We start from the raw sequence: 27,747 nt of genomic DNA on the forward strand, positions 1-27,747 counted from the left end.
TTGTGAGGTACTATTCCTTTTCTTCTTGAATTTGGTTTCCGTTTTGAAGTTGATGTACGATTAACAGGATGTACACTTTCTTTTTTTGTTTTCTTTTTTAGCAACTTCTTCTTCCTCCTCGAGTGTGTGTGGAGTGTATTAGCTACATAAGGTGTACATTAACTATTATTTTTGTTTCCCTTGGCTTGTATGAGAAGTTTCTGTTGAGGGGTGAATTGAACGATTGCGCTGGGTGTATTATGCCTTGGCCCAGTTCAAAACAGAAGTAATGTTTGTTTCTTTGTTTAAATCTCAATAACATTAATTAGTTCACATGTTTTTCTACAAGTGATTTTCTATTTTTTTTAATTATTATGTCAAAGAAAAAGAAAATAAATCTGCACTTAAATATCATTACTTTTATTAATTTAAGTGGCACCAATGTCATTTTACAATTGTCCCCGTCGAACATATATCTTAAAGGCACGTTTAGTGCGCAGGATAGGAAGACAGGATATGATAACACTATCCTATCATATTTGAATCTCTTGCTTGGTGCACCAAAAGAAAAGGATAAATTAAACCTACTACTAATCCTATCATATCAATCCTTATTTTTAGCTGGGTTGCCAACCTGATAGCATAAATTTTATGCGGCTTATTTTTCTATTCCACAAAACACCTTCTTCAACTCTCACCTCTGTAAACTGCATCGTCCTATTTTTTTTCAATTTCACTCTCGTTCATTCTCACATATCCTCTTTCTCTCCTAACCCTTCTTTACCTTTTTCTCTGACTCCAACTTGTAACAATAATCCACAATTGATTTGCAACAACCACTTTTCTTCCAACTCCACCTTCTTTCATGTATCAATTCAAGATTTATTTGTTTGTAATCACAATCGATCAGTTTGCTTCTATTAAGAATTGATGTGCTTCTAAGCCCTAATTTCCCCCTAATTTTGTTAATTTTGTTTTTCAATTCCTAATTTTGTTCTTCTGTTGATTAAAAAAAATTAAGTTGTTCAAATCATCATGAATAAATTGTACTCGTCTTGTTCCTATTTATTTGGCATATTGAATAAAAGAAATTGTGTTTGTGCAGTGTTCCAAAATCTGAAAAAAAAATTTGTTTCTTAGGAGTATTTTTTTTTAATGATAGTTAGGATAGTTTCGTCATTTAAATATAATATATATCTTATCATGTTCATATCAAATGTGCACCAAACACATGATAGGATAAACACATATCATATCGCTATCCTATCATATCCTTATCCAGCATTTTATCCTATCATGTTCATATGTTATCTTGCGCACCAAACGGGCTAAATTATTCCATTGAATTAACACTTTAAGTGTAGTTAAATATCATTTTTGGATGTAAGATAAGGGTTATAGCGTGTGTGGTAAAAAAATAAATATCGGAAGAAATATAGGTTTTTTTTTAGTTAAATTGCTTTTTATTGGATGTAGTAATCCATGATTTTTCGAATATTAGTTTAAGGTTGCTGACAAAATCAAATGTTCATAAGTAATTTATTATCACTAAATCAACATACATATCGATATATCTAGAAATCCATCATTAGACAACAGTATTATTTAAATATTTAAATCTCGCAATTCAATAATAAAGGACATTAAAAAAAAGGAGCCCTATGAGGTATTCCCTTTCTTCTTGAATTTGGCTTACGAAATGAAGCCGATGGACGATTAACATGAAGGGCACTTTCTTTTTTGTCTTCTTCTTTCTCTTCGCTGTCTTCATTTTCTTCGTCAACTCCTACTTCATCTACTTTTCTTTTTAAATTTTGTTCACGCGAACTTTTAGCTTTTTCTTTTTGTGGTGACACCTTGATCGATTCCTCTAGCAATCTCTCCAGTTCTTTCATTTCTTTGGGGTTTACAGAAAAGCCTCCATTCTTCTTTATATATTCAAACTTGTATCATAAACACATAATGCAATAATAATTAATTATATTTAAAAAAAACGAAAGTACAACAATCGTAATGGAAGAAAAAAAGAAGTTATAATGTTCTTTATTTGCATCCAATTTGACTAATAGAAACGAATGGAATGAAATAAAATAATAGTGGTTTTATAATTTGAATTGATAAAGTTTAATATAAAATAAAAGTAAAATAAAAAACTATCAAGTAGATTCCATTCTAATTCCCCGTTCAATTTAGGATTAGGATAATCAATACTCTTTTTTGTCAAGTAAGCTACACTCTTTATTTTGATTAAAAAATATTTAAATAATATTATAATTTATTTCATTCAACATTCAAATTTATCACGTTTCAAGCCAATTCTCTTTTACTTATTCCAAAAAAAAAATCAATTCTCATTTATATTTTTCCAAAAGTGAAATAAATAAAATAACCATAAAAAAATTAATTAGTTGACTAAACAAAAATAACCATAAAAAACTACAAAGAATACTTTGTAATTCATAAGAAAATATTATCCATCACATACTCAATATAATCACTAAAAGCCTACTCAAATTCAAGCACCATATTTTCTTAAATTTAATTACAAATAGAAAAAATAAACACCAATTACATTCTCGATTAAATAACTTGTCACAATTTTATTTTATTTGAAAAAAAAAATGGAATAAAAAATGATATATAAAAGAACTAAGAGATATATGATAAAGAGAATAGATAAATGAGATCAAGACAAACAATTTACCTTACATGCTAAAGAGCAAAAGCAAGAAGAATCAATAAGATTTCTATCACATATTTTACAAAGAGAGTTGCTATTGTGACCAATTTTACCAATATTGTTCCTCTTAGGATGTGGTCGAGTCCTCTTGTTTAAGAATACAACTGGACAACTATTGATCACATATGTTTGAATTCCTAGGATGTCCACATGCTTGTAAATTTCAGTGATCTTAACTACTTCATTATATGATGATCTCCTTACCTGTTTTATAATTTCAAGTGTCAAGGTTCAAATTTACATTTCAAAGTTTAAAAAAATAATTAAAATTGCTTTAATGTAACAAATATAAAATGAAGAGAAATTGATATAACACAAAGATACATAGATTATGGAGATATTATGTAGATATGACTATCAAATTAATAAACAACACTCACTTGGATTACGTTGTGATCTTTGTGATCAGATTTTATACAAGATCCGCATAATGGATTGTCAATGCAATCGATGCAGAACTTGTTACGCTCATTTTTGGGGTCGTTTGAATGGTCTTCACAAATAGTGAAAAACGTAGTCATTGCCAACAATTTTGACAACCATGGCACGTGCATCATATCCTATGCAACAAACACGACAATTGTAATCAGAAAATTTAAGAATAAAAAAAAAATCAAACTTGACATTGTAATTGAAATGAGTAAACTTACCATTCCGATTGTGTAGAATATTGACTCTGGACAAGACTTAAAAGAAAAATAGAGAAAGGGTGATAATTTTCAGAAAAAAGTAGTGATTAGAAATTGACAAACAATAATTTATATAGTGACTACGATGCTATAGGCAGTCAACATAAAATATTGGTGGGTCAACAGAGGCTCATATCCTTTATATGTAGGAATTGATGCAAGCACATAAACTAAGATGTAAAACTTTTTTTTTAAAATGAAAATTCATTAAATAAAAAGAAACTAATTATCTACTCCCTCCGGTCTTTAATATAAGAGAAGTTTTACTTCTTAAGTTCATTCAATTTCTAATGTATTTGGTCAATAATATAAACCAAATACATTAAAAACTCAATGAACCTATAAAGTAAAACTTCTATTATATTAAGGACTAGAGAGAGTATAGAAATATATACCAAAATTAACAAGCCATATAGTCAAATGGTACTTTTTAATATTCTATTTTATATGATCTTTTTCTAAATTTATTTTGAAAACTTTATACATTCTTAATATAAGATAAATTTTACTTTTTAAATTCATTGAAAATCTAATGTATCTAGTCCAAATTATTGACTAGATACATTATATTTTCAATGAATTTAAAAAGTAATTTTTTTTTTATATTAAGAACCGGAGAAAGTATATACTAAACAATAATATTTTATTTTATTTGATAAGTTTTTCTAAATTTATTTTGGCAAAACTTTATATACATGCCAAACAATTATTATCAGGGGCGGAGCCCTTCATGGGCTGGACAGGGCCATGGCCCGCCCCAGAATTTTTAATTTTTTTTTCATAGGTATACTATTTAGCGGCGGTTGTAAACCCCCTCTAAATAGTCTGTGTAGTTTGTTAAATTTTGTTTTGCGGGGGTTTCAAACCATAAAATCCAGTATTCTTTAACAGGTTTTCATTTTACGGGGGTTTCTAACCCCCGCTATTCTTTAACAGGTATACTATTTTTACTTTAACAGAATTCTTTAATTTATTTTTTTAAGCATCCCTTCTAATGTTTTATTGTTTAATAATTTATAGATGTCTTAAAATGTGTAATTTATTTTGTCGAAGTATTCAAGTATATTTTTTTGGAGAAAAAAGTACTCAAATTTTTATTTAAAATAGAGTTTGTGCATAAAAATTCATGTTTGATCAATCTTTTGTTAAAAAAATTTAAATTTTTGTTAGAGAGAGAGATGCATATAATATTATAAACACAAATACAAAAACTAATTAAAAAGTATGAAGTTTACACATTTGACATAAAATATATTTCATAATATATTTTTAAAATTTATTTAATAAACATGTTAATGGTCCACCTTTTAACTATTTTTGAGATATCCATACTAGACAGACTCTCAATACGATATGTCTTTTTTTTTAGTAATTTCTTTTGCATATTCGATTTATATTTGTAGCGGCCCGCCCCAATTTTTCGGGCTAGCTCCGCCACTGATTATTATATATAATTAATAAAGTCTCAAGATTTAATAGTTTATACATTTCATTTATTCACAGAATCATGTTTCCAAAACAAATTCAAAATTTTATACCATAGTCTTGTAATCAAGATCGTACGATTCATATTACACTTAGGTTCTAATTTTTAGAGCACTGGATTGGAGCACTCTAAAATGATACATTTTCCATATTTTTGCATTTATTTTTATTTTTTTGCGTCTTCTCGTCTAAGATATTGTCATGTTTTGGATAAGACGTAGCCTCGCTTGGAGAAAGGAAGAATAATAAGATGATTATTTTTTAAATGCAAATTTATTAAATAAAAGGAAATTAATAATCTATAGAAAATGTATAACAAAACTTTGTAACTTTTAATATTTTATTTTATAACTTGGAAAAATAATAAAAAGATTCCTTTTTATATTCATTAAATAAAAGGAAATTAATAAACTATAGAAAATATATAAAAACCTGACAAGTCTTACCATCAAACGATACCTTCTAAAACAAATATAAAACATATTAAATATATATATATTATAAATAGTTAAAGTCTCAAAGAATCAAATAGTTTTAGAAATTTCTTTAAAATAAAATTAAATTTGAAACAAAGACAAATTTTATCAAGAAGCAAGATCAGAGTAATTGGGCCCAAAGCCCATGAAAAACCTCCCCCTCCTCTTTTACATGACTAAAGCTACGGTTAACAAAATGCCTCTTAGAATTCTAAATTCCTAAAGCTAAATTAGTAAAACCTAGTGGATAAAAGGTGAGCAAATGATGAACCATTTACAACACCATAAATAAAAAAGAGAGTCGCAAGGGCTGTGCATCGGTCGGTTACGGCCGGGTTCGGGCCGAAAACTTCAAAACCGACAATAACCAATGAAGGAAAAATCCCACCCATCACCGACCGATTACTAGCACGGTTTTGTCGGGTGGCGGACAGATCGGGTGTCGGTTAAATCGAACGGATCTATTCGGGTAACACAAGACCATTTTAAGCTTCAGCATCAGAGAGATGAATGACAAAACAAGAAGAAGAAAAAGGTTAAAAAGAAGAGTGAGTTTAGAGATGTAAAGATGAAAACATCTAAAGAGGATTCTAACTCAGCTTCATTTTGCAAGAGATTTCACTGTTAAAACAAATAGCAATGGTAGGTCTCTTTAATCTTGAAATCTGCTAGTAGTTTTGTTGAATTTTGGAGAAGAAAGAAACATTCAACATGCAAACAAGAAACGCAATAAAGAATGGAGAAAATTACAAATGGGTTATTATAAATGATCAATAAAGAATGGAGTAATTTGAACAATCAGATTTTGTTTTCTGGACAAAAGAAAAGGGTTGGAGGAGGAGTTATTGGTACTCTTCATTCAATCTTGAATTGTCAAGAAATGGTAGATGGCAGCTCACAGTCACACATACCATTAGTAGTAGCTACTAGTTTTATTGGTATTTGAAAAATTATAGATTAATAATTAATACTTATCTTCTGCAACTTTTATTATTACTATTGTAATAATTATCTTCTGCAATTTTTTACTTTTCAGTAGTCTTCTGTCACTTCACTGTACTAGTATAGTAAAATACTACTCCAAAGGCTACTCATAGAAAAATATTAGTCATAGTACTGCAAAAGTTATGATTTGACTAAATAAAGCATTACCAGTCGGTCGGGCCTGGGTATTGACGGATCCAACATTGCAAAACCGCACCCGACCATAGAAACCCATACAAGACTGAAAATGTTAACCTGCCAACCCGTGAACCGTTCAAATCCGACCCGTTTATTATTTTACCAATCGGGTTTTGCGGGTTTCGGTCGGGTCGATTATTTTTGCACAGCCCTGGCAGATAGATAGATACATTGATGCATTATATTTATAATTTTGATAAAAGTTGTGGTTGAACTATTTTATAAATATGATCAGTCGATAATAGATACTAATATATTTCAACTTAAACTGTTTCAGTTTTAAACTGTGATCATTTTTTCTAAATATAATAAAAATATATTTAAGGTTATAATTGATCATGTGGCGATAAGTGATCGTTGATGCACAAGATATGGACAGTGAGCGACATTTGACAGCTTTGGGGCAAAAATGACATCAATGAACCAAATTCAAATCAGAATTGAAGGGATCCTAAGATTATATGAGACTATGATCTGGAGACTGTATAAGACTGTACCATAGAAAGAAGGCTTATAAAAAGTAATTTGTAAAAACGCTTTATATGGATGACCTTATGAAAAGTTTTTATAAAGTGTAGGAGTGAGGGAAACAAATCACACTTGAAAGACCCACATTAATTAGTTTGTGGGGGTCAAAACGATTTCAAATACAAATAATGAGTAGACTAGTAAATTGGTCATTGTCTTTGTCGCTCTTAAATAGGTATCTAACTCTATCAATATTTCAAAATAGTTCATGTTTTTGAAATTATCCATTTTCTATCAAAATAGTATTGACATTTTCAACTTACTGTCAAATTAGTCATTTACATGACACCAATATTATTAAAATCGAATGAGTTGATTGAACCAGTTAAACTGTGAACCAAGGTCCAATTCGCCGATTTGGTCGGGTCAAAACAACCACTTGTGCTAAGAACCGTGGAAAAAAACAAAAAAAAAAAACTGCTTTGTGGGAGTATTTTTTTTTAACGAACAAACAAATAGGTGAGCAAAAATTTACTGCTTTGAGTTGACCTTACACTCCTTTTTATATATATTTAATTATCTTTTTGATGTTTACGAAAAAAATGTACACATATGAAGGAAATGTTTGTCTCATAATATATGACACTTAACAAGTTACTAGCACAAATAACTAAATTTTGGACACATTTTTAAAAGGAGTAATAGTTGATAAACATTGTGTTGATAAGAAAGAAAAATAACACCAAAGACTAGGAGAGTATAGACCCATATCTCTAATCGAGTTCATGTACAAAATATAATGAAAAAAGTTGTATCAAAAAACTCAATTATGAATTATCACCATTATGGATAGGTACTTTATTGCAATGATGTTCAAAGTTAGTTTTTTAAAAGGCCTATTTACTGAATATAGAAAATCTATAATATTTGTTTAATATTGTTAATGAAATTGAAAGAGAATATAATTAATTTATTATCATGAGAGCATATATATCGATCTAGCTAGAAATTCATCACTAAACAAAACTACTATTCATAGATTTAGGACCTTAAAAAAAGTGTCCTATAAGATATTTCTTTTCTTTTTGAATTTGACTTGCATTTTGAAGTTGATGGACAATTAACATGAAGTATACTTTATTTGTTGTCTTATTTTTTATAAATTATTCTTCCTCCTCGAGCGCGTTCGGAGTGTATTAGCTATAAGAGTGTACATAAACTATTATTTTTGTTACCCTTGGCTAATATGAGAAGTGTCCGTTGAGGGGTGAATTTTGGCTGAATCTTAGAGCGTTTGTGCTATGTGTATTGTGCATTGATCCAGTCCAAAACAGAGTCCATAATTTGTTTCTTTGTTCTCATCTCAATAACATTAATTAGTTCACATGTTTTTCTTCAAATGATTTTCTATTTTTTTTAAAATTATTATGTCAAAGAAAAATGAAATAAGTCAGCACTTTTTCTTTTTTTTTACGGAAATAAGTCTGCACTTAAATATCATTTTTTTTATTAATTCAATGTGGCACCAATGACCATTTTACAATCATCTCTGATGGAATTAAAACCCGCCATACCTTAAAATTATTGTGTAAATTATTTCCATTGAGTTAACACTTTAAGTGTACTTAAATATCATTTTCGAATGTAAGATAATTTAAGTGCTATAGTGTGTGTAAATGTAAAGAAATAAATTTGAGGAGAAATATATATATATATATATATATATATATATATATATATATATTAAATTGCTTATTTATTAGATATATAAAACCTATGATGTTTCAAATATTAGTTAAAAGTTGCTCGCAAAATCAAATGTCAATAAGTAACTTATTACCATTACATCGGCATACATATTGATCTATCTAGAAACTCATTGCTAGACAATAGTATTATTTAAATCTCGCTATTCAATTATAAAGGACATTAAAAAAAAGGAGCCCTATGAGGTATTCCCTTTCTTCTTGAATCTAGCTTACGAAATGAAGCCGATGGACGATTAACAGGAAGGGCACTTTCTTCTTCTTCTTCTTCTTCTTCTTCTTCTTCTTCTTCTTCTTCTTCTTCTTCATCAATTCCTGCTTCATCTACTTTTTGTTTTAGATTTTGTTCACGCGAACATTTGACTTTTTCTTTTTGTGGTGATATCTTGATCGATTCCTCTAACAATCTTTCCATTTCTTCCATTTCTTTTGGGTTTACGGAAAAGCCTCCATTCTTCTTTATATATTCAAACTAGTATCAAAAACGCATAATGCAATATTAATTAATTATATTTAAAAAAATGAAAGTACAACAATTGTAATTGGTCAAAAAAAATATAATTATAATGTCTTTTATTTGCTTCCAATCCGATTTGACTAATAGAAGCGAATGAACTAGAATGAAATAAAATATACTAGTTTTTATAATTTAAACCGATTAAAATATAATATAAAAAAATAATTTTTTTAAAAAAAACCATCAAGTAGATTACGTTCTAATTTTCTGTCCAGATTAGGATTATGATTTATTTTATTCCACATTCGAATTTATCACGTTTCAAGTCAATTCTCTTTTTCCGTCAAAAAAAAAGTCAATTATCTTTCATATTTTTCCAAAAGTGAAATAAATAACCATAAAAAACTTCATTTGAAAACTAAACAAAAATACCCATAAAAAACTACAAAGATTACTTTGTAATTCATAAGAAAATATTATGCATTCACATACTCAATATAATATCACCGAAAGCCTACTGTTCAAAAAAAAAAAATCATTGGAAGCCTACTCAAACTAAAGCACCATATTTTCTTAGATTTAAATACAAATAGAAAAAATAAACACCGATTACATTCTCAATTAGATAAGATGACAAAATTTTAGTTTATTTGGAAAAAAAATGGAATAAAAAAATATATATGAAAGAACTAAGAGATATATGATAAAGAGAACAGATAAATGAGATCGAGACAAACAATTTACCTTACATGCTAAAGAGCAAAAGCAAGAAGAATCAATAAGATTTCTATCACATATTTTACAAAGAAAGTTGCTTCTGTGACCAATTTTACCAATATTGTTCCTCTTAGGATGTGGTCGAGTCCTCTTGTTTAAGAATACAACTGGACAACTATTGATCACATATGTTTGAATTCCAAGGATGTCCACATGCTTGTAAATTTCAGTGATCTTAACTACTTCATTATATGATGACTTCCTTACCTGTTTTATAATTTCAAGTGTCAAGGTTCAAATTTACATTTCAAAGTTTAAAAAAATAATTAAAATTGCTTGAATGTAAAAAATATAAAATGAAGAGAAATTGATATAACACAAAGATACATAGATTGTGGAGATATTATATAGATCTGCTGTCAAGTTAATTAACAACACTTACTTGAATTACGTTGTGATCTTTGTGATGAAATTTTATACAAGATGCGCATAATGGATTGTCAGTGCAATCGATGCAGAACTTGTTACGCTCATTTTTGGGATTGTTTGGATGGGCTACACAAGTTGTAAAAAATGTAGTCATCGCCAACAATGTTTCCAGCCAGGGCACTTGCATCATATCCTAAGCAACAAACACAACAATTGTAATCAGAAAAAATATAAATAAATGAATTAAACTTAATATTGTAATTGAAATAAGTATTACCATTATGAATGTGTAGAAAATTGATTTTGAACAAGCTTAAAAAAGATAGAGAAGGATGATAATTTTCAGTAAATATGGTGATTATATAGTGACAATGAAAGGGTTTATATAGTGATAGTGATGCTATAGACAATCAACATTAGATTGTTAGGCCAACGGAGACTCGGATCCTCTATACGTAGGAATTCATGCGAGCACACAAATTTAGTTTGACGATAAACTATGATGGTTCGATTGAAATTAGACGGTGTAGATTTTAAGTTTAGAATATCATTTTATTTTATTTTTCTTAGAATCATTTGACCAATATAGAATAGCATTTGATTTTGTATTGTTGGAGAAAGGAAAAATAATAAAGTAATGTTTTTTAAAATGAAAATTCATTAAATAAAAGAAACTAATTATCTATAGAAATATATACCAAAATTGACGGGCCTTATCATCAAATGATACTTTTTGATATTTTATTTTATATCATAACTTTTTCTATATTTATTTTGACAAAATTTATATATGCTAAACAATATATTTTGTTTTATTTGATAACTTTTTCTAAATTTGTTTTGACTAAACTTTATATATACTAAAAAATGGTTATAGATTATTAAAGTCTCAATTATTTAAATAGTTTTATACATTTTCTTTAATCACATAATCATATTTTCAAAACAAATTCTAAATCATACATCATAGTCTTGTAATCAAGATCATGCGATTCATATTATTTATAGAGGTTTTATTTTTAGAGCATCGAATTGGAACACTCTATAATAGTACCTTTTTCATTTCTTTTTTTCCTTTTATTTTTGTATCGTTGTCATATTTTGGATGACAGGTGGCATCTCTTGGAAAAAGGAAAAATAATAAGATGATTATTCTTAAATGCAAATTCATTAAATAAAAGGAAATTAATAATCTATAGAAAATTTATAATAAACCTAACAAAGTTTGAATTTTTTTAATATTTTATTTGATAACTAGGAAAAATAATAAAATGATTTTTCTTAAATGCAAATTCATTAAATAAAAGGAAATTAATAAACTATAGAAAATGTATAACAAATTTGACAAGCCTTACCAACGATACTTTTTAATATTTAATTTTTTTATTAACCTTTTATGGAAAATGATATTAAATAGGTAAAGTCTCAAAGAATTAAATAGTTTTATAAATTTCCTTAAAATAATATTAAATTTGAAACAAAAACAAATTTTATCAAGAAGCAAGATCAGAATACAATTGGGCCTAGAGCCCATGAAGAACGTCCTCCATCTAAATCCGATTAGGTTTTGGAAGAGCGTAGTGGGTAAATTAGGAAGTTTGGGGGGGGGGGGGGGGGGTGGGGGGGCGCAAGAAAATGGGTGGGTGGGATTAGAAAATTTCGCAAGTTTATTCCACTCCCTTTTTACATGACTAAAGCTACAATTAACAAAATGCATCTAAAAATACTAAATCCCTAAAACTAAATTTTCCATATACAATTTAAATGCAATTGCTGCTTTATTCGTGTTTTTTATCACTGATAAGTTGGTGGACGACCTACGACTATGTTGATTGAAATTATATGTTGTTCACCATATATTTTCCATTTCTATAATTTTAGTAGTGTTTTAAGGTTCTTGCTTAAGAAAAAGTTTTTTAAAGCTATGATTAGTAAAAAATAGTGGAAAACTTGTAAACTAAATATGATAAGTTAATTTATAATTGATAGCAGATAAACTAACGTATTACGTTTGTAATTTTTTATAACATTTGTGGTTGAACTATTTTATAAAGGAGAAAACTTACATACTGTTCTTTAGAAACTGTTTATATTGTGCTGTACAAAAAACAAACCCAAAGTTGTTGAATAGGTGGGTCCCGCAAAATTGTTTTGGCAATTATTTTACATTTTATGTGAGGAACAGTATGTATAGTATCTATGGAACTGTACCTAAGTTTTTTCCTTTTATAAATATGATCAGCCGACAATATATGTTGATATATTTTAACTTCAACATTGTGTGTGTGTGTGTGAGTTTCAAACTATGACCGATTCTTTTAAATATAAAAAATAAGTGATCTCTAGTGCACAAGATATGGATAGTGAGCGACATTTGATATCTTTTAGGCAAAAAGTACATCAATGAACTAAATTCAGATCAGAATGAGAGGGATTCTTAGATTATATGGGATTGTAATCCAGAGACTGTATGAGACTGTCCGGTAAAAAGAACTTATAAAAATTGATCCGTACAAACTCTTTCTATGGATGCCTTTATGAAAAGTTTTATTAAGGTTTCTGATAGCTTATGGGCAAAACATACATGAATGAAATTCAAATCAAAATGGGAGGGATCCTAAGATTATATAGGACTGTGATCCTCAGGCTGTATAAGACTGTACATTAGAAAGAAGACTTATAAAACCTAATATGTATAAACTCTTTATATGGATGACCATATGAAAAGTTCTCATAAAGTGTCAAAATGATCTGGAATGTTATAAATAATGTGTAGACTACCAAATTGGTCATTGTTTTTGCCGCTCTCAAATATATTTCTAGCTCTATCAATATTTTTAGAATAGTTTGTCTCTATTAAACGTTTCTTAATTTGGCCCCTCTAATAAGTCTCTAACATTATCCATTTTCGATCAAAATAGTTTTTAAATTTTCAACTTATTGTCATATTAGTCTTTGTATTTACCCGTTTTCGATCAATATATTCCTTATTTTTAAACTGACTGTTAACTATGTACAGTAACACTTTGTATGATGAATCGTCTACATCAACACATATAACATGTTAAAAACACAGTAGATGCTAATAAAGGACCAAATAAACGTTTACAAACACATAAATTTTTTTTGACAAAAACACATAAACTTCTTCAATATTAAAAAAGTCAGAGTGATTTTTTTTTTCACGAGAATCGAACTCAGAATCTCATACGTACGACCCAACCAAACCTTAATGGCTTGATCAATATTGTCCGTCTGATCAATCGGATGCACCAAACGATGCCACATCTCCAACCCTTAATTAGAGGGAAAAAAAGCACACAAACATTGTATCAGGGAAGTCCAAACACAACACCACCCTCACTCACCGGAAAAGCTTCGACCAGTGACCACCACCACTCGCCTCTCACCACCGGAAAAGCTCTTTCACCGGAAAATCCAGTTGCCTCCACCACAAAAGCTTTCTCTATCTCCTTCTCCCTTTTGTCTCTCACTCTCTCTGCACCGCCGTTGATCCGCCGCGCCGCTTGTTTTCTTTCACAAAATAATGATAAGCAAGGTAATCAATCTAAAAACCTCATTATTTAGGGTTTTGTGATAAATTGGCTAATTGATTATGCAATTTAGACTATTACTAATATATTTTGTTGTGAAATCGTTGTTAGTGTTTTTGATAGGTTCAAAATTTGTGATTTTGACCAGTCGTCGCTATTAGCTGTGGAAACTTGGCCAATAAAAATTGTGATTTTGTGTTATTCTTAAAATATTGGAGTTTTTATGATTGTTGTTGTTTTTGATATTCTTCAAAATTGAGGTTTCGGTTTCTGGTGTGTGTGTGTTCAAGTGTGTTTGAGTTTGATATATTGGTTTTTGTTATGGATAGCTCTTTCTTATTGATTATTGGAGAAATAATTGTTATTGGTGTTGCTGTTTTTGTTGTTGTAGGGTCCTAGATACACCGTTATATGTTCCGTTAGATGTAATTGAAGGAATGCGACATGGAAAGTCCCCATTCTGTCAATAGTCCAAGAAGAACACTGAGTCTTTCAAGACAACGGAGGGCAACTGTGTCATTTCTTGATTCCGATGAAAAAAACAACTCTGCCTCTGGATTGTCAGCCGATCATGGCCCTAAGCCTTCTGAGGTTTATGGTTTTGTTGGATCTATAACCACTGTTGTTGCTACAGGTCTAATTTCTTATTCGCTATTTTATCATTTAGTTGGTTTGATTGAGAGTAAAAATTATAATTATAAAGATTCACATTGTTTTCGTTTAATTTATTGATTTCAAATGGTATCTGTAATCCCAAAAAATACCGAAATTATCTGTGAAATAGTATAGGGTTAGGCTTGAGATTAAATTGTTCAAATTCCGCTGCAACTATGCTATAACGCCTCTAAATAGTGCACCATAGAACAATAGCAACTTTCGATTCGTTTAAGTTCAGTTATGCTATAGCTCTCTATCACTACTATATCTATTATTTAACAACTCTAGCAAAAAGTAATTTAAAATTTCAAGCCTGTAACAGTTAACCTTTTTATATTTTGTGTATGGCAGAGGATTCCGTTGTTTGAGACTGAGTTTATTTTAATTGTGCATGTAGGGAGTATTTGGAAAAGCTTATTTAGAATTCATTAGGTTTATCTCATGACATAGCTTATGTTAGTGTTTAGAATTGAAAGGGCACCAATTGCACTTGGGCAGTAGTTGAGTTGTTGATTAATCCTAAGAATACTAAGCCCACACAATATGGAGGGTGTATGACAGGAATAAAAAGAGGGCAGAGAAGTATGAGAAAAAGAGCGTTGCCTAGTTGGCAGTTTGTTATGCCTTGAGTCAGTTAAAAGAAATGAGTGGAGAGAATAAGGGTTATCGTTCAGCGTTCTGTTAGAAAGTGTAGACAAAGAAAGTGTTCTCTAGGAGTCTAGGCTCTGGGTCAGTTTGTAGCGAGTCTTTCTCACTACTGAATTTCACTATCAATCAGTACACTCATATTTTCATTCCATTTTTCTGCACTTCTCTGCTCTAGCTATCAGGAATCTTTGGATACACTTGTAAAAATAATACATGACATGTCTCATGTCTATAAGTTGTTTATGACTTGTTGTAATTAGCTCCACAAAATTGCTTACATTCAATTAAGATACGTAGAATAGCTTATTGAACATGACCTTCATTATGTTGTTTACTTTTCAAAATGTGATTATTTCACCTATTCACATTTGAGACTATTACATCTCAATGGGGTTCATCTGACTAAACTTTGAATATATTGTAGTTGGAAATTCTATCTTACAAATTACAAACTAGTTTTGTAATGATTATAGTGCCATACAAAGTTATCAATGCAAAAAAGCGGCACGGTGCGGTCAACCCCAAAATTGACACGACGTGGTAGCAGGGAGCGGTGCGGGCGCTATTTTAGCGACACGGTCAATAAAAAATAAATATTTTATTAAGGACCGAGAAAGTGTGAAAAAAATATATTTGATACTAGTAGAAATGAAAAATCAAAGACAATCAATTGATTTTTTATTGTAGAAAAAAATAATTAACTGATTATTAGTAATAATATAAATAAAAAATATTTTTAATATTAGTTAATATTTAGTATGAATATCTTTGTGTATTTATTTGTTGAAATTAATTGATTGTTTAAATGGTTAGTATGAATAAGGTATCCCTTTTGGTTTGTTGGTTAGTTTAAGATGGGCCTAGCCCAGCCCACTACCCAATTATGAAAGAAATATGCAACCCTAGTTCTCAATATTCTCTTCGGCCGCCAGCTACAATTCATTTTCACATCAGCCGCAAACCAACAAACTACTATACGTCGTGATTCCTTTGTCTTCTTTTTCTTAGCCATTCTTCATCTTCGTCGTGCTTCTTTTTCGTTCTTCATTTTTTTTTCTTCTTTCCATGTGAAACTCGGCCGCTCCGACCCGCATCCGCTCCACACCGATCCCCGAAAACGCGCCCGCTCCAGCCCGCGACACCCAAACGCTCCGCTTCACAACAACTTGGAGCGGCCGACGTGAAATGTGCCGTGTGAATTCTGTTGTGCTGGGCGTAAGTTTTGTCGTGAATCTTGCTGCATTCTTTGTAAGAAAGCCGTTGATTCAGCTCATGATGGTTATAGCTAAATCACGTGCAAAGAAAAACACGGCGATAATATTTTGGGCATCTATGTCATCTGGAATGTGCTTTTCAAGCTTACAAGGCTATTGATTTAACCTTGGGGGGAATTTTTTATTTAGATGCTGAGTATTTTTGTTGGCTTTGTAATGGGAAGATTGAACTGATTTCTCATGTTAGTAAGCTTCTACTGACGTGCAAAACTATTGATTCAGATGATGATGTCAAGGAAAAAATGTTAAATCTTGGCATTGATCAGGATCTGAGATATTAAATCCTTCAGACCTGATCAATCTTAGATTCAAGTTTTAATATCTCAGATCGGTGCAAGAGATTAATGCCGAGATTTAACATTTTTTGTTTGAGATCATCATCTGAATCAATAGCTTCGCATGTCAGTAGAAGCTTATTAACATGAGAAATCAGTTCAGTCTTCCCATTACAGCGCCAGCAAAAATACTCAACATCCAAATCAAAAATTCCCCCCAAGGTGCGGGCCTTGTAAGCTCGAAAAGCACATTCCATATGACATAGATGCCCACAAATATTATTGCCGTGTTTTTCTTTGCACATGATATAGCTATAGCCATCATGAGCTGAATCAACGGCTTTCTTACAAAGAATGCAGCAACATTCGCAGTAAAACTTAGGCTCAGCATAACAGAATTCACAGAGCATGTCAGGCGGACATTCTCTTTCCAAAATCAAGCTGCTGCAATTCTTATTCCCAGCTTTGCATCCATCAATGTCAGAGAGGATAACGGGTTCTTTTGGTGCTTCAAATTCCAACCATGGAAAAATCATCAGCTGCTGCTGGATTCATTATTGCCTACAATGTAGAAAAACCTTATATGTTATATGTAGAACAACTCAAATTATAAGATGGTATCCTATTATAGATCTGGTTTTTGGATTTCCGTGTCGTCCACGCTTTAAGTGGTCCTAGCCGTGAGGGTTGTGTTGAAAATTCAGCCTTAATTGCAGTCTGCCCTTGGCCGCTTAATGCAGTATTTGGGCTGCCTTCATTGCAGCTTCCAAAACCTTCATTTTGTTGGGTGTGAGGGGGTGGGTTTAGTCCTACATTACCTAGATATGGTCTTGGTAGTACTATTAAAGTTTGTGCGGTCTTGATCTTACAACCCGATTTTGTAGAATTGAGTTACGACCAGCCCAAATTACGAGGGAAGTTCATCCATTTTGTGTGTGTTTTACTTTGAAGCCCCATCTTTATCTAACTTCTCTGATTTTCTGTTTTTTTAGCCATGATCAAAATAACTTTGTATTATGTACAATTTTGTATAACTACTAGTTTACCATGTATCAATAACTTTGTATTTTGTACAATTTTAGCATTTTATTAATTTTATTTTTACTTCATTTTTCTTTGTGAACAGTTATTTTCTTGGTATGGGCATATGTTCCAGAATCATGGCTACATTCTATTGGCATCTCCTATTATCCTAGCAGGTTAGCCACCTCCTCCTGTTATCATTTGAAGCTTTAGTAACCATGCAGGTTCTCTACTGTATGTAATTGTCTAGTCGCACAAAAACAAGAAATAACTGTTGTAAATACTGTATCTTTTAATATTAGGAGTAATCTTTTATTTTTAGTAATTTGTATTCGGCCCATTAGTCCATTAGGTTAGAATAGCTTGTATTCGGCCCATAACTTGAAATATAATATTCATTTTTTTCACATGTACAAATGTAAACTCAGTCAGCTAAGGTGTATGAAGCAGGAGCAGTAAGCTCTTCAATTTAGCTGTTAAACTACTTGTGTATTGAAAACTATTTATGCTTTACAGATACTGGGCTTTGGCAGTACCAACTTATGTGATGGTGACCATTGTATTAATGTTGGCATTCTACATTGGCCTTAACTTCATGTCAACACCTTCTCCTGCATCCATAAACACTGTTTATGGTGAGTTTCATGCAGAATTCTTTAGCAATGTGTGTGTGGTTAATTTTTATTGCTAGATTGCTTCCTAAGTTTCTAGCACATGTGAGCAACTTATTTATTAAATTTATCTGCATAAAAAAACTTGTGTTTGAGTCCTCTTCATCTCGGTTATTCTTTTCTCAAGACTGTGCCATTCTAGTGAATTTGTGAGTTCAAGTTTCTTAATAACTGATTTTGACATCTCTTTGTTCAGATGAATTCAGTAGGGATCCTTTGAGGATTGAGTTTTCGGACGATGGAGATGAGAAGCCCATTGATCCCATATCTGATATTGGCATCGACAGAATCAATGATGCTATGTTCAATAATTCAACCTAACGATCACACATTCAAACCTGTTTCCAATTGTATGGTGGATATTCTGCCAAGCAGTTGCTGCTGATGTCGAGTTCTAACATGAGATTATCAATTTCTTTACCGGAATTACAATATTATTATCATCTTTTCAAATGATAAGAAAAAAGAAATGAATTTTTTTTAACTGATGTGCCTTTGCAACTTGTTTATTTTTCTCACTGTCGTGTACCTTCACAACTTGGTTTTTCTTCCTCGCTGTCATGTACAATAACACTAATTGTGTGTACCGTTTTGAGGAGCCAACTTTAAAAAGTTATATGACAACTATAACAATACATTTTAAAGATAAGAGCTATGTTATATGAATAATTTTCTCCAGACAAAAATACGACAATTATATTCTAATTCTCTCCATGCACGATTTCCAAAATGCGCATAAAGTATTAAAAAAATTAAAAAAAAACAGCACGGATAGATAAGTTGTATTTTTGTTTGAAAATGGGTTGTTCAAATAACATTTTTCTAAAGATAATCATCGAAAACAAATAATTTAGCATATTCATCTTTCAAGAGCAAAGTTATCTCCCATCGAATTCTGGATACTCTAAGTTTAAAAGTGAAATTTTAGCCATTAAACTAATTGAAAAAAGAAAATCAATCATTTCAACTTCCAAATGTCTTGCAACCAAAGAATGTCTACTAGGAGATGAGTTGATGCAGGTCAGGAAGGGCGAGGTAGTCGCAGAAGGAGTTTTTCACAGATGGATTAACCACTTGTACACTTTGCAATATTATATTCAATGTAAAATTTATCTTTTTTATATCGTTAACTAATGTCCGGAGGTACTAGTTAGTTGACTCTTATTTTGTAACTTTTTTCTCAACTTGTCTTTGATACTAATTATCGTTCTTTATAGATAATATCTGAAAAGAAATAATTTATCATATTCATCTTCAAGAGCTAAACTTTGATTCATTCCAATTCTCATACACCTGAAAATGGCTTTCCATTTAGTAGGAACTTTGATTTCACAACTGGCACCTTATGTCCAAGAGTATGCAACATTTAAAGGTGTTAACAAACATGCTGAAAAGCTATCAAGAAATCTCACTACTATTCGTGCTGTCCTAGAAGATGCTGAGAAGAAGCAAATCACAAGTCATGCAGTTAAAGATTGGCTGCCCAACCTAACTGGTGCAGCACATATTCTTGATGATATATTGGACGAATGTTCGATACTTTCCGAAGCAAACAGAGACAAATACTTCATCAACCATCCTAAGAAGCTATATGCTCGTCGTAGGATTGGAAAGAAGATGAAAAATGTTGCTGAAAGGATTGATGATGCTATTGCTGAAGTAAGGGGCAAGTTAGGATTATTAATTAATCCCAGAACCATGGAGGATCGTCTTGAAGATAATGTATGGCGCGAAACTACCTCTGTCATCACCGAACCCCAAATTCATGGAAGAGATGAGGATGGGGAGAAGGTTGTTGACTTTCTTCTCAAGCATGCTTGTGACAGAGAAGAACTCTCTGTATATTCCATTGTTGGCCATGGCAGATATGGAAAAACAGCACTTGCTCAACTGGTCTTCAATGATAAAAGGGTACATGCTCACTTTCCTTTGAAAATATGGGTTTGTGTTTCTAATGATTTTAATATGATGAAACTTTTCCGGTCCATCATAGAAATCGTAGACGGAAAAAATCCAGATCTCATTTCTTTAGAATCAATGCAATGAAAGGTTCAACAGATTTTCCAAAACAAAAAGTATTTACTTGTCCTTGATGATGTTTGGAGTGAAGACCCAGAGAAATGGAGCAGGTTCAAGTATCCGTTGCAAAATTGGAACAAAAGGTGCATCAATTTTAGTCACTACACGACTTGAGACTGTTGCAAACATTCTGGGACCTCATCCTGCTCATCATTTGGTAGGTTTATCAGATGATGATATTTGGTCATTGTTTAGACAACAAGCTTTTGGACCAAACGAGGAAGAGCGTGCAGAGCTTGTAAAGATTGGGAAGGTTATAGTGAGGAAATGTAATGGTTCGCCTCTTGCCACCAAAGTACTAGGAAAAACTGGCAAACACCAATGGGATTCTATAGCGAAAAGTGAGATTTGGAACTTATATGATGATGCTACCAAGTCTGCTTTGACTTTTTGTGCTATATTTGCTAAAGGTTTTGAAATGGTGAAGGAAGATCGAATTCATCTTTGGATGGCCAATGGACTTATGAACTATATCAAAGATCATTTTTTCAAGAAGTCAAAACGCATAGAAAAGGTAAAGTTACATTCAAAATGCATGATATATTCCACGATATTGCTACCTCCATTATGGGAAAACAATGCGTAGCTTCAAAGGCTGCTAGCTTGACTAATTTGTCAGAAAGAGTTCATCATATTAGGTTTTTAGATGGTGATGAAAAATTCAAATACAGCTTGATTCCGTTCAAGAAAGTGGAATCTTTGCGAACTGTTCTTGACTTTGGTTTGCCTAAATCAAATTTAAGTGTGTTTCCATCAATCACTCCTCTCCGAGTATTAAGTACATGCTGTTCTCAACTCTCAGCCTTGAAGAATTTTATCCATTTGAACTTTATGCAAGTGACATTAAAATTCTGCCTGAGTCTATTTGTAGCCTAAGAAAATTACAAACACTAAAACTTGTTTATTGTAACAAGCTTATTAGTCTTCCCAAACAATTGTCGCAACTAAAAGATCTCCGACATCTCATGATTACACGGTGTCCCTCATTGAGATCAATGCCGTCTAATATTGGAGAGTTAACTCGTTTGAGAACATTAAGCACTTTTATTGTTGGTTCGGAGGCTAGGTTTGGTTTAGCAGAGCTACAAAATTTACAACTAGGAGGCAAGCTACACATCAAATGCCTTGAGAATGTTTCGAATGAAACAGAAGCTAGAAAAGCTAATTTAATTGGTAAGAAGGACTTAAGTCGCTTATACTTGTCGTGGCGTATTAATGCTAATTCACAAGTTAGTGATACTGGCGCTGAGCAAGTCCTTGAAGCCCTTGAGCCTCACACAGGTCTCAAATGTTTTGGAATGGAGGGTTATAAGGGAGTAAGTATTCCAAATTGGATGAGAAAGGCTTCAATTTTGGAAGGTCTGGTTGATGTTACACTTTACAACTGTAGAAACTGTGAGCGGCTTCCTCCACTTGGTAAATTACCATGTTTAACAACTCTGTATGTGTCTGACATGGAAGCTGTGAAGTACATTGATGTTGACTTGTATGAAGGTGCGACCAATAAGGCTTTTTCATCGTTAAAGAAAATGAAGTTACATAATTTACCAAAATTAGAGAGGGTGTTGAAAGCTGAAGGAGTAGAAGTGCTATCACAATTTTCTGACTTGGAAATAAAGGGGGTCCGTAAGCTTGCATTTCCATCCCTTCCATCTGTTGAGACTTTTAATGCTCTTGGGAATACTGAATATTCCAATAATGGTGATGGTGGTGCATCTATCCTGAGGGGAATTGCTGGTAGTATACATAATCTCAAAAAACTTTCCATTGTATGCTTTTATGAACTCAAGGTACTACCTAATGAATTCAGCTCTCTCAGTTCCCTACAAGAACTACACATTTCAGGTTGTAATAAGGTTGTAATAAGCTTGAGTCTATCCCCAAGTGTGTACTTCAAGGTTTGAGTTCTCTTCAAGTTTTGAAATTTACATTTTGCATTAGCTTAAAATCCTTGCCGGAAGGTATGACAAACCTGACTTGTCTTGAGAGTCTTGAAATCATTGATTGTTCCAATCTCATTTTACCAGCTACTATGAACAAGCTAACTTCCCTTCGTCAATTGACAATCACCGGCAGAGATAAAAATGGAACTTTACCAAATGGTTTAGAAGGTATTCCCTCGCTTCAAAATTTGTATTTGTCAAGTTTTCTTTCTCTTGTAACCTTGCCAGACTGGATGCCAAGAGCACTTTCATTTTCTCACAGCCAGAAGCATATATTCACTGCAGAAGCTATCTCTAGTAGCTTTAAGTTTACTGAGGTAGCGGGGTTTCAGAGTTTAGTTCTCTTGTTGTTAGTATTAAACCTGAAAACTATCATGGTTTTCTAAAGATTAAGTTTGTTAGGCAACAAACAAATATGGCTGCTCACTCTTTAACGAGGGCCGACAGTTCTTGGGCTTAGTTACCGTCTTGTTAGATTTCTCCTCTATTATATTGCATCAGGTTGTAACACTGTTATATTGCAGAATATGGAAGGGTAATTACAATGTAAATAAAGGAATAGAGCAGACACAATGAAGCAATTTCTAGATAAGGGAGATCCTCTATGGTAGAGCTATTGGATCTAGGTGCAAGGAAGTGCAGTTGTATCTACCATCTCTGCAAATGCTAGTTGGCCTCATAAACAATGGTCTGTGTTTAGCAGGCTTCACCTTTAGCTAGATGAAAGGTATTCGGTTCATTTTTGGCCTTGCAACTTTAGGATTAGATGCATTTAAACTCCAACTGCCGGAGCAAGATTGCATTCACCAGTTTTTCATTTTCCCGGTCGGAAAGGGTAGCAGAACATAAATCAAGTCATTTTCCTGGTCGAAAAGGGTTGCTGGAGCAAGCTTGCATACACTCAATCCATTTCAAAACTTAGTTTGTAATTGAGAGGAAAATTGACCAAAGATGATGCTAGAAAACTGGTTTATTAAGATGACCATACATTTCAATGGATTGTTTTGTTGCAATTCATTGTCTTCTCCTTTGTACGTTGCTAATATACATTTGTGCTTAGTAGATTTCAGAGTATCCTAATAGTAGAGATAAAACAAGTTTCGTGTATCTGAGGTAGCGATGTAATACTGAAAATTTAGAATTCACACGGCATGACAGGCGGACATTCTCTTTCCAAAATCAAGCTGCTGCAATTATTATTCCCAGCATTGCATCCATCAATGTCACAGAGAGGATAACGGTTTCTTTCGGTGCTTCAAATTCCAATCATGGTAGCTGCTGCTGGATTCATATTGCCTACAATGTAGAACAACCTTATATTTATATGTTATATGTAGAACAAATCAAATTATAAGATGGTATCATAGCCTATTATAGATCCGTTTTTTTGGATTTCTCGTCCACGCTTTAAGTGGTGCTAGCCGTGAGGGTTGTGTTGAAAATTCGGTCTTAATTGCAGTCCGCCCTTGGCCGCTTGATGCAGTATTTGGGTTGCCTTCATTGCAGCTTCCAAAACCTTCATTTTGTTGGGTGTGAGGAGGTGGGTTTAGTCCCACATTACCTAGATATGGCCTTGGCCTTGGCCATATCTGACATCGGCATTGACAGAATCAATGATGCTATGTTCAATAATCCAACCTAACGATCACACATTCAAACCTGTTAACAATTGTATGGTGGATATTCTGCCAAGCATTTGCTGCTGATATTGAGTTCTAACATGAGATTGAGATGCTATATAGCTTTTAGACATGAACTCGGTTGAATTGGTCTTCTGAAACACCGTTAGACACCGGTACACATTAAATGTGAGGATCTCTTCTACTATAAATCGAACATTCGTTGGTACTAGGTGATGATTCTTATATTTGAAGAAGTGTTGTATAATATTGTCATCTTGTCGAAATATTGATCATTCTAACTTGACAAAGCCTTTGTGTTACCTTTACATGTGCGAAATCATAGTGTGACGTTGTGATTTTGTAGAAACTTAAGTAATTTTTGACAAAATTATAAAATTAAGGTGTTCCATTTTTTTTATTCTATCAAACTCATCATGAATGCAAATTACATCTTCAGTTTATCAATATAACATATGTAAAACAAAAAATTGATAATATATAACAAAATATTTTATACCTGTTTATGTATGATTGTCATGTTGTTATAAAAGAAGGTATAATTGTGATAAACACTTAGAAATGAGTATTGGGTCTAACTCAACCTTATAAAATCGGCTGGTAAGATGAGGATTGCCTCTAGTATATAAACACTTAGTCAGGCCATCTCTCAACCGATGTGGGACTCTTAACACACCCCCTCACGCCCAGCACTATTGGGCTTGGTGCGTGGATATAAACGGTGGGTGGCCCGGTAGCAGAAATCTGATAACAAGTGGCCCAACGGATCGTGGAGAGGCTCTGATACCATCTTAGAAATGAGTATTGGGCCTAATTCAACCTTACAAAATCGGCTTGTAAGATGAGGATTGCCTCTAGTATATAAACACTTAGTCAGGTCATCTCTCAACCGATGTGAGACTCTTAACAATAAGGTATAATTGTGATCTGTTTTGTGAAACATTTCTTCATGCTACATCATTCAATAATTGTATTCTCATATTTGTAAAAGAAAATAAAAATAATTAACAATCAAACTAAGGTGGACTCAGGTTGATAAGTACTAATATTCATATCAGCAAGAATCTAGATGATGTAGAAATATCTTTGTTAGCGTTTATTAAACTTTGAGACTTGCTCTAACTCTGATGAGTGGTGAACTCACAAAATTCAACTTATCTAAATTTTATCTTTTATAACATGAGAATCTCTTTGGATATTGTCTAAACAGCTTTGTTAAAAAGTTATTTTTACAGATGCATTTAATAATGTGAATTTAATTAATTATTTTACACATGCATCCAATAATATGTGAGTTTAATTAATTATTTTATATCGTCGGTGTAAAGTTATTTTACACATGCATCATCCAATAATGTGAGTTTAATTAATTATTTTACACCGTCGGTGTAAAGTTATTTTACACATGCATCAATTATTTTACACCGTCGGTGTAAAGTTATTTACACATGCATTAATTATTTTACACCGTCGGTGTAAAGTTATTTTACACATGCATCAATTATTTTACACCGTCGGTGTAAAGTTATTTACACATGCATTAATTATTTTACACCGTCGGTGTAAAGTTATTTTACACATGCATCATCCAATAATGTGAGTTGCATTAATTATTTTACACCGTCGGTGTAAAGTTATTTTACACATGCATCATCCAATAATGTGAGTTTAATTAATTATTTTACACCGTCGGTGTAAAGTTATTTTACACATGCATTAATTATTTTACACCGTCGGTGTAAAGTTATTTTACACATGCATCATCCAATAATGTGAGTTTAATATTTTACACCGTCGGTGTAAAGTTATTTTACACATGCATTAATTGTTTTACACCGTCGGTGTAAAGTTATTTTACACATGCATCATCTAATAATGTGAGTTTAATTAATTATTTTACACCGTCGGTGTAAAGTTATTTTACACATGCATCAATTATTTTACACCGTCGGTGTAAAGTTATTTACACATGCATTAATTATTTTACACCGTCGGTGTAAAGTTATTTTACACATGCATCATCCAATAATGTGGGTTTAATTAATTATTTTACACCGTCGGTGTAAAGTTATTTTACACATGCATCATCCAATAATGTGAGTTTAATTAATTATTTTACACAGTCGGTGTAAAGTTATTTTACACATGCATTAATTATTTTACACCGTCGGTGTAAAGTTATTTTACACATATATAATTATTTTACACCGTCGGTGTAAAGTTATTTTACACATGCATCATCCAATAATGTGAGTTTAATATTTTACACCGTCGGTGTAAAGTTATTTTACACATGCATTAATTATTTTACACCGTCGGTGTAAAGTTATTACACATGCATCATCCAATAATGTGAGTTTAATTAATTATTTTACACTGTCGGTGTAAAGTTATTTTGCACGGGTTCGATTAAAATACATAATTAAAATATTTTTATAAATTAAAAATAATAATTGTGATAAGTATAATCACACATTCGATTAAAATACATTGTTAAATACTTTTTACGATATGGTTATATTCAATATTATATATGTGTAAAAACAAAACAAGTTGTTCAGAATTAAAATAATTTTTATTGAAATGATGTATCATAGTTTATTTTAATTGTGTTATTGTATAAAATCTTAGTTTTCATTATATGAGTTACAATTTTAGTCACAAATCACTTTGCTTTTTTATTTTTAATATATCCCTTATTTATTTATTTTCAATAAGAGTTGGATGTCATACATACTTATACTTGAGGAAAATATTGCTCATGAGTAATGTTGAACTAAGAAGTATGGTGGTTTTGACATTTTTTATCACGTGATCTCGTGTTCTGAAAATTACCTATCAAATAGCAACGTTACTGCTTACTCCCTTTTCTCCAATTTAATATGCCAAATAACTTATCTACTTAATGAGTTGAAGTGGATCCATAAACATTCTATTTGTAGTGAAAAATTATTTCTTTCAACCTATAAATGAAGAACAAAAACTAAACATTAGTACAAATTAATATTATTGGATATCAATACATAGCACCATGGTAGAAATACGTTCAAAGATTGAGTGAAAATGTCAAATATTAAGATTTAGAAATTAGTAGAAAAAGAATGTGGGGTGGTGGTTATAAAAATTGAGAGTGAACCTATTAGTCACTAAACTTTCTCATTTTATAAGTTATATTTGGAGGAATGTAAAAGGATGCATACAATTATTATGATTTTTTTGGTTACTCATACAATTATGATGATGCTAATTTAGTTTTTTTAGATTTAATTTAATAAATTAAAAGAAATAAGTAAAAGATTTTAATAGAGATTAGAAACATTTTCTTAGAGTGATACATCATCAAAATGCTTGCCTATGAGCAACTCAACCTTCCTCTTACCCACATCATCACAATGCTTGATTATCTTTTAATTAAATTTTTCATTTTTCATTTAGAAACCAATTAACTATGCAATGAAGGGAATTCCAATAGTATTAGACACACATTTTTTTTTTATTAGTAAGAATTCCAATAGTCATGAATATTTTGTGGTTATATAAATCTTATATATTAGTTGGTCCCTTTTAATTTAATTTTTCATTTTAGAATTCCAAC

General features: G+C 31.6%; 1 protein-coding gene and 1 pseudogene across 1 annotated transcript; both read left to right on the plus strand.

Moving 5' to 3' along the window:
• The first annotated feature begins 13,702 nt into the window (after positions 1–13,702).
• On the plus strand, positions 13,703–19,143 carry LOC123900059 (phosphatidylinositol N-acetylglucosaminyltransferase subunit P-like). The gene is made up of 5 exons (XM_045951358.1): positions 13,703–13,947; positions 14,334–14,576; positions 17,923–17,995; positions 18,336–18,454; positions 18,687–19,143. Exons 2-5 carry the CDS (start codon positions 14,387–14,389, stop codon positions 18,809–18,811), a joined length of 507 nt encoding a protein of 168 aa, XP_045807314.1. The 5' UTR covers positions 13,703–13,947; positions 14,334–14,386; the 3' UTR covers positions 18,812–19,143.
• Positions 19,144–19,789: 646 nt separating this feature from the next.
• LOC123894178 lies at positions 19,790–23,905 on the plus strand (annotated as a pseudogene).
• Positions 23,906–27,747: the final 3,842 nt, after the last annotated feature.

Source organism: Trifolium pratense, linkage group LG7 (assembly GCF_020283565.1).
Source record: "Trifolium pratense cultivar HEN17-A07 linkage group LG7, ARS_RC_1.1, whole genome shotgun sequence".
Classification (NCBI taxonomy): Eukaryota; Viridiplantae; Streptophyta; class Magnoliopsida; order Fabales; family Fabaceae; genus Trifolium; species Trifolium pratense.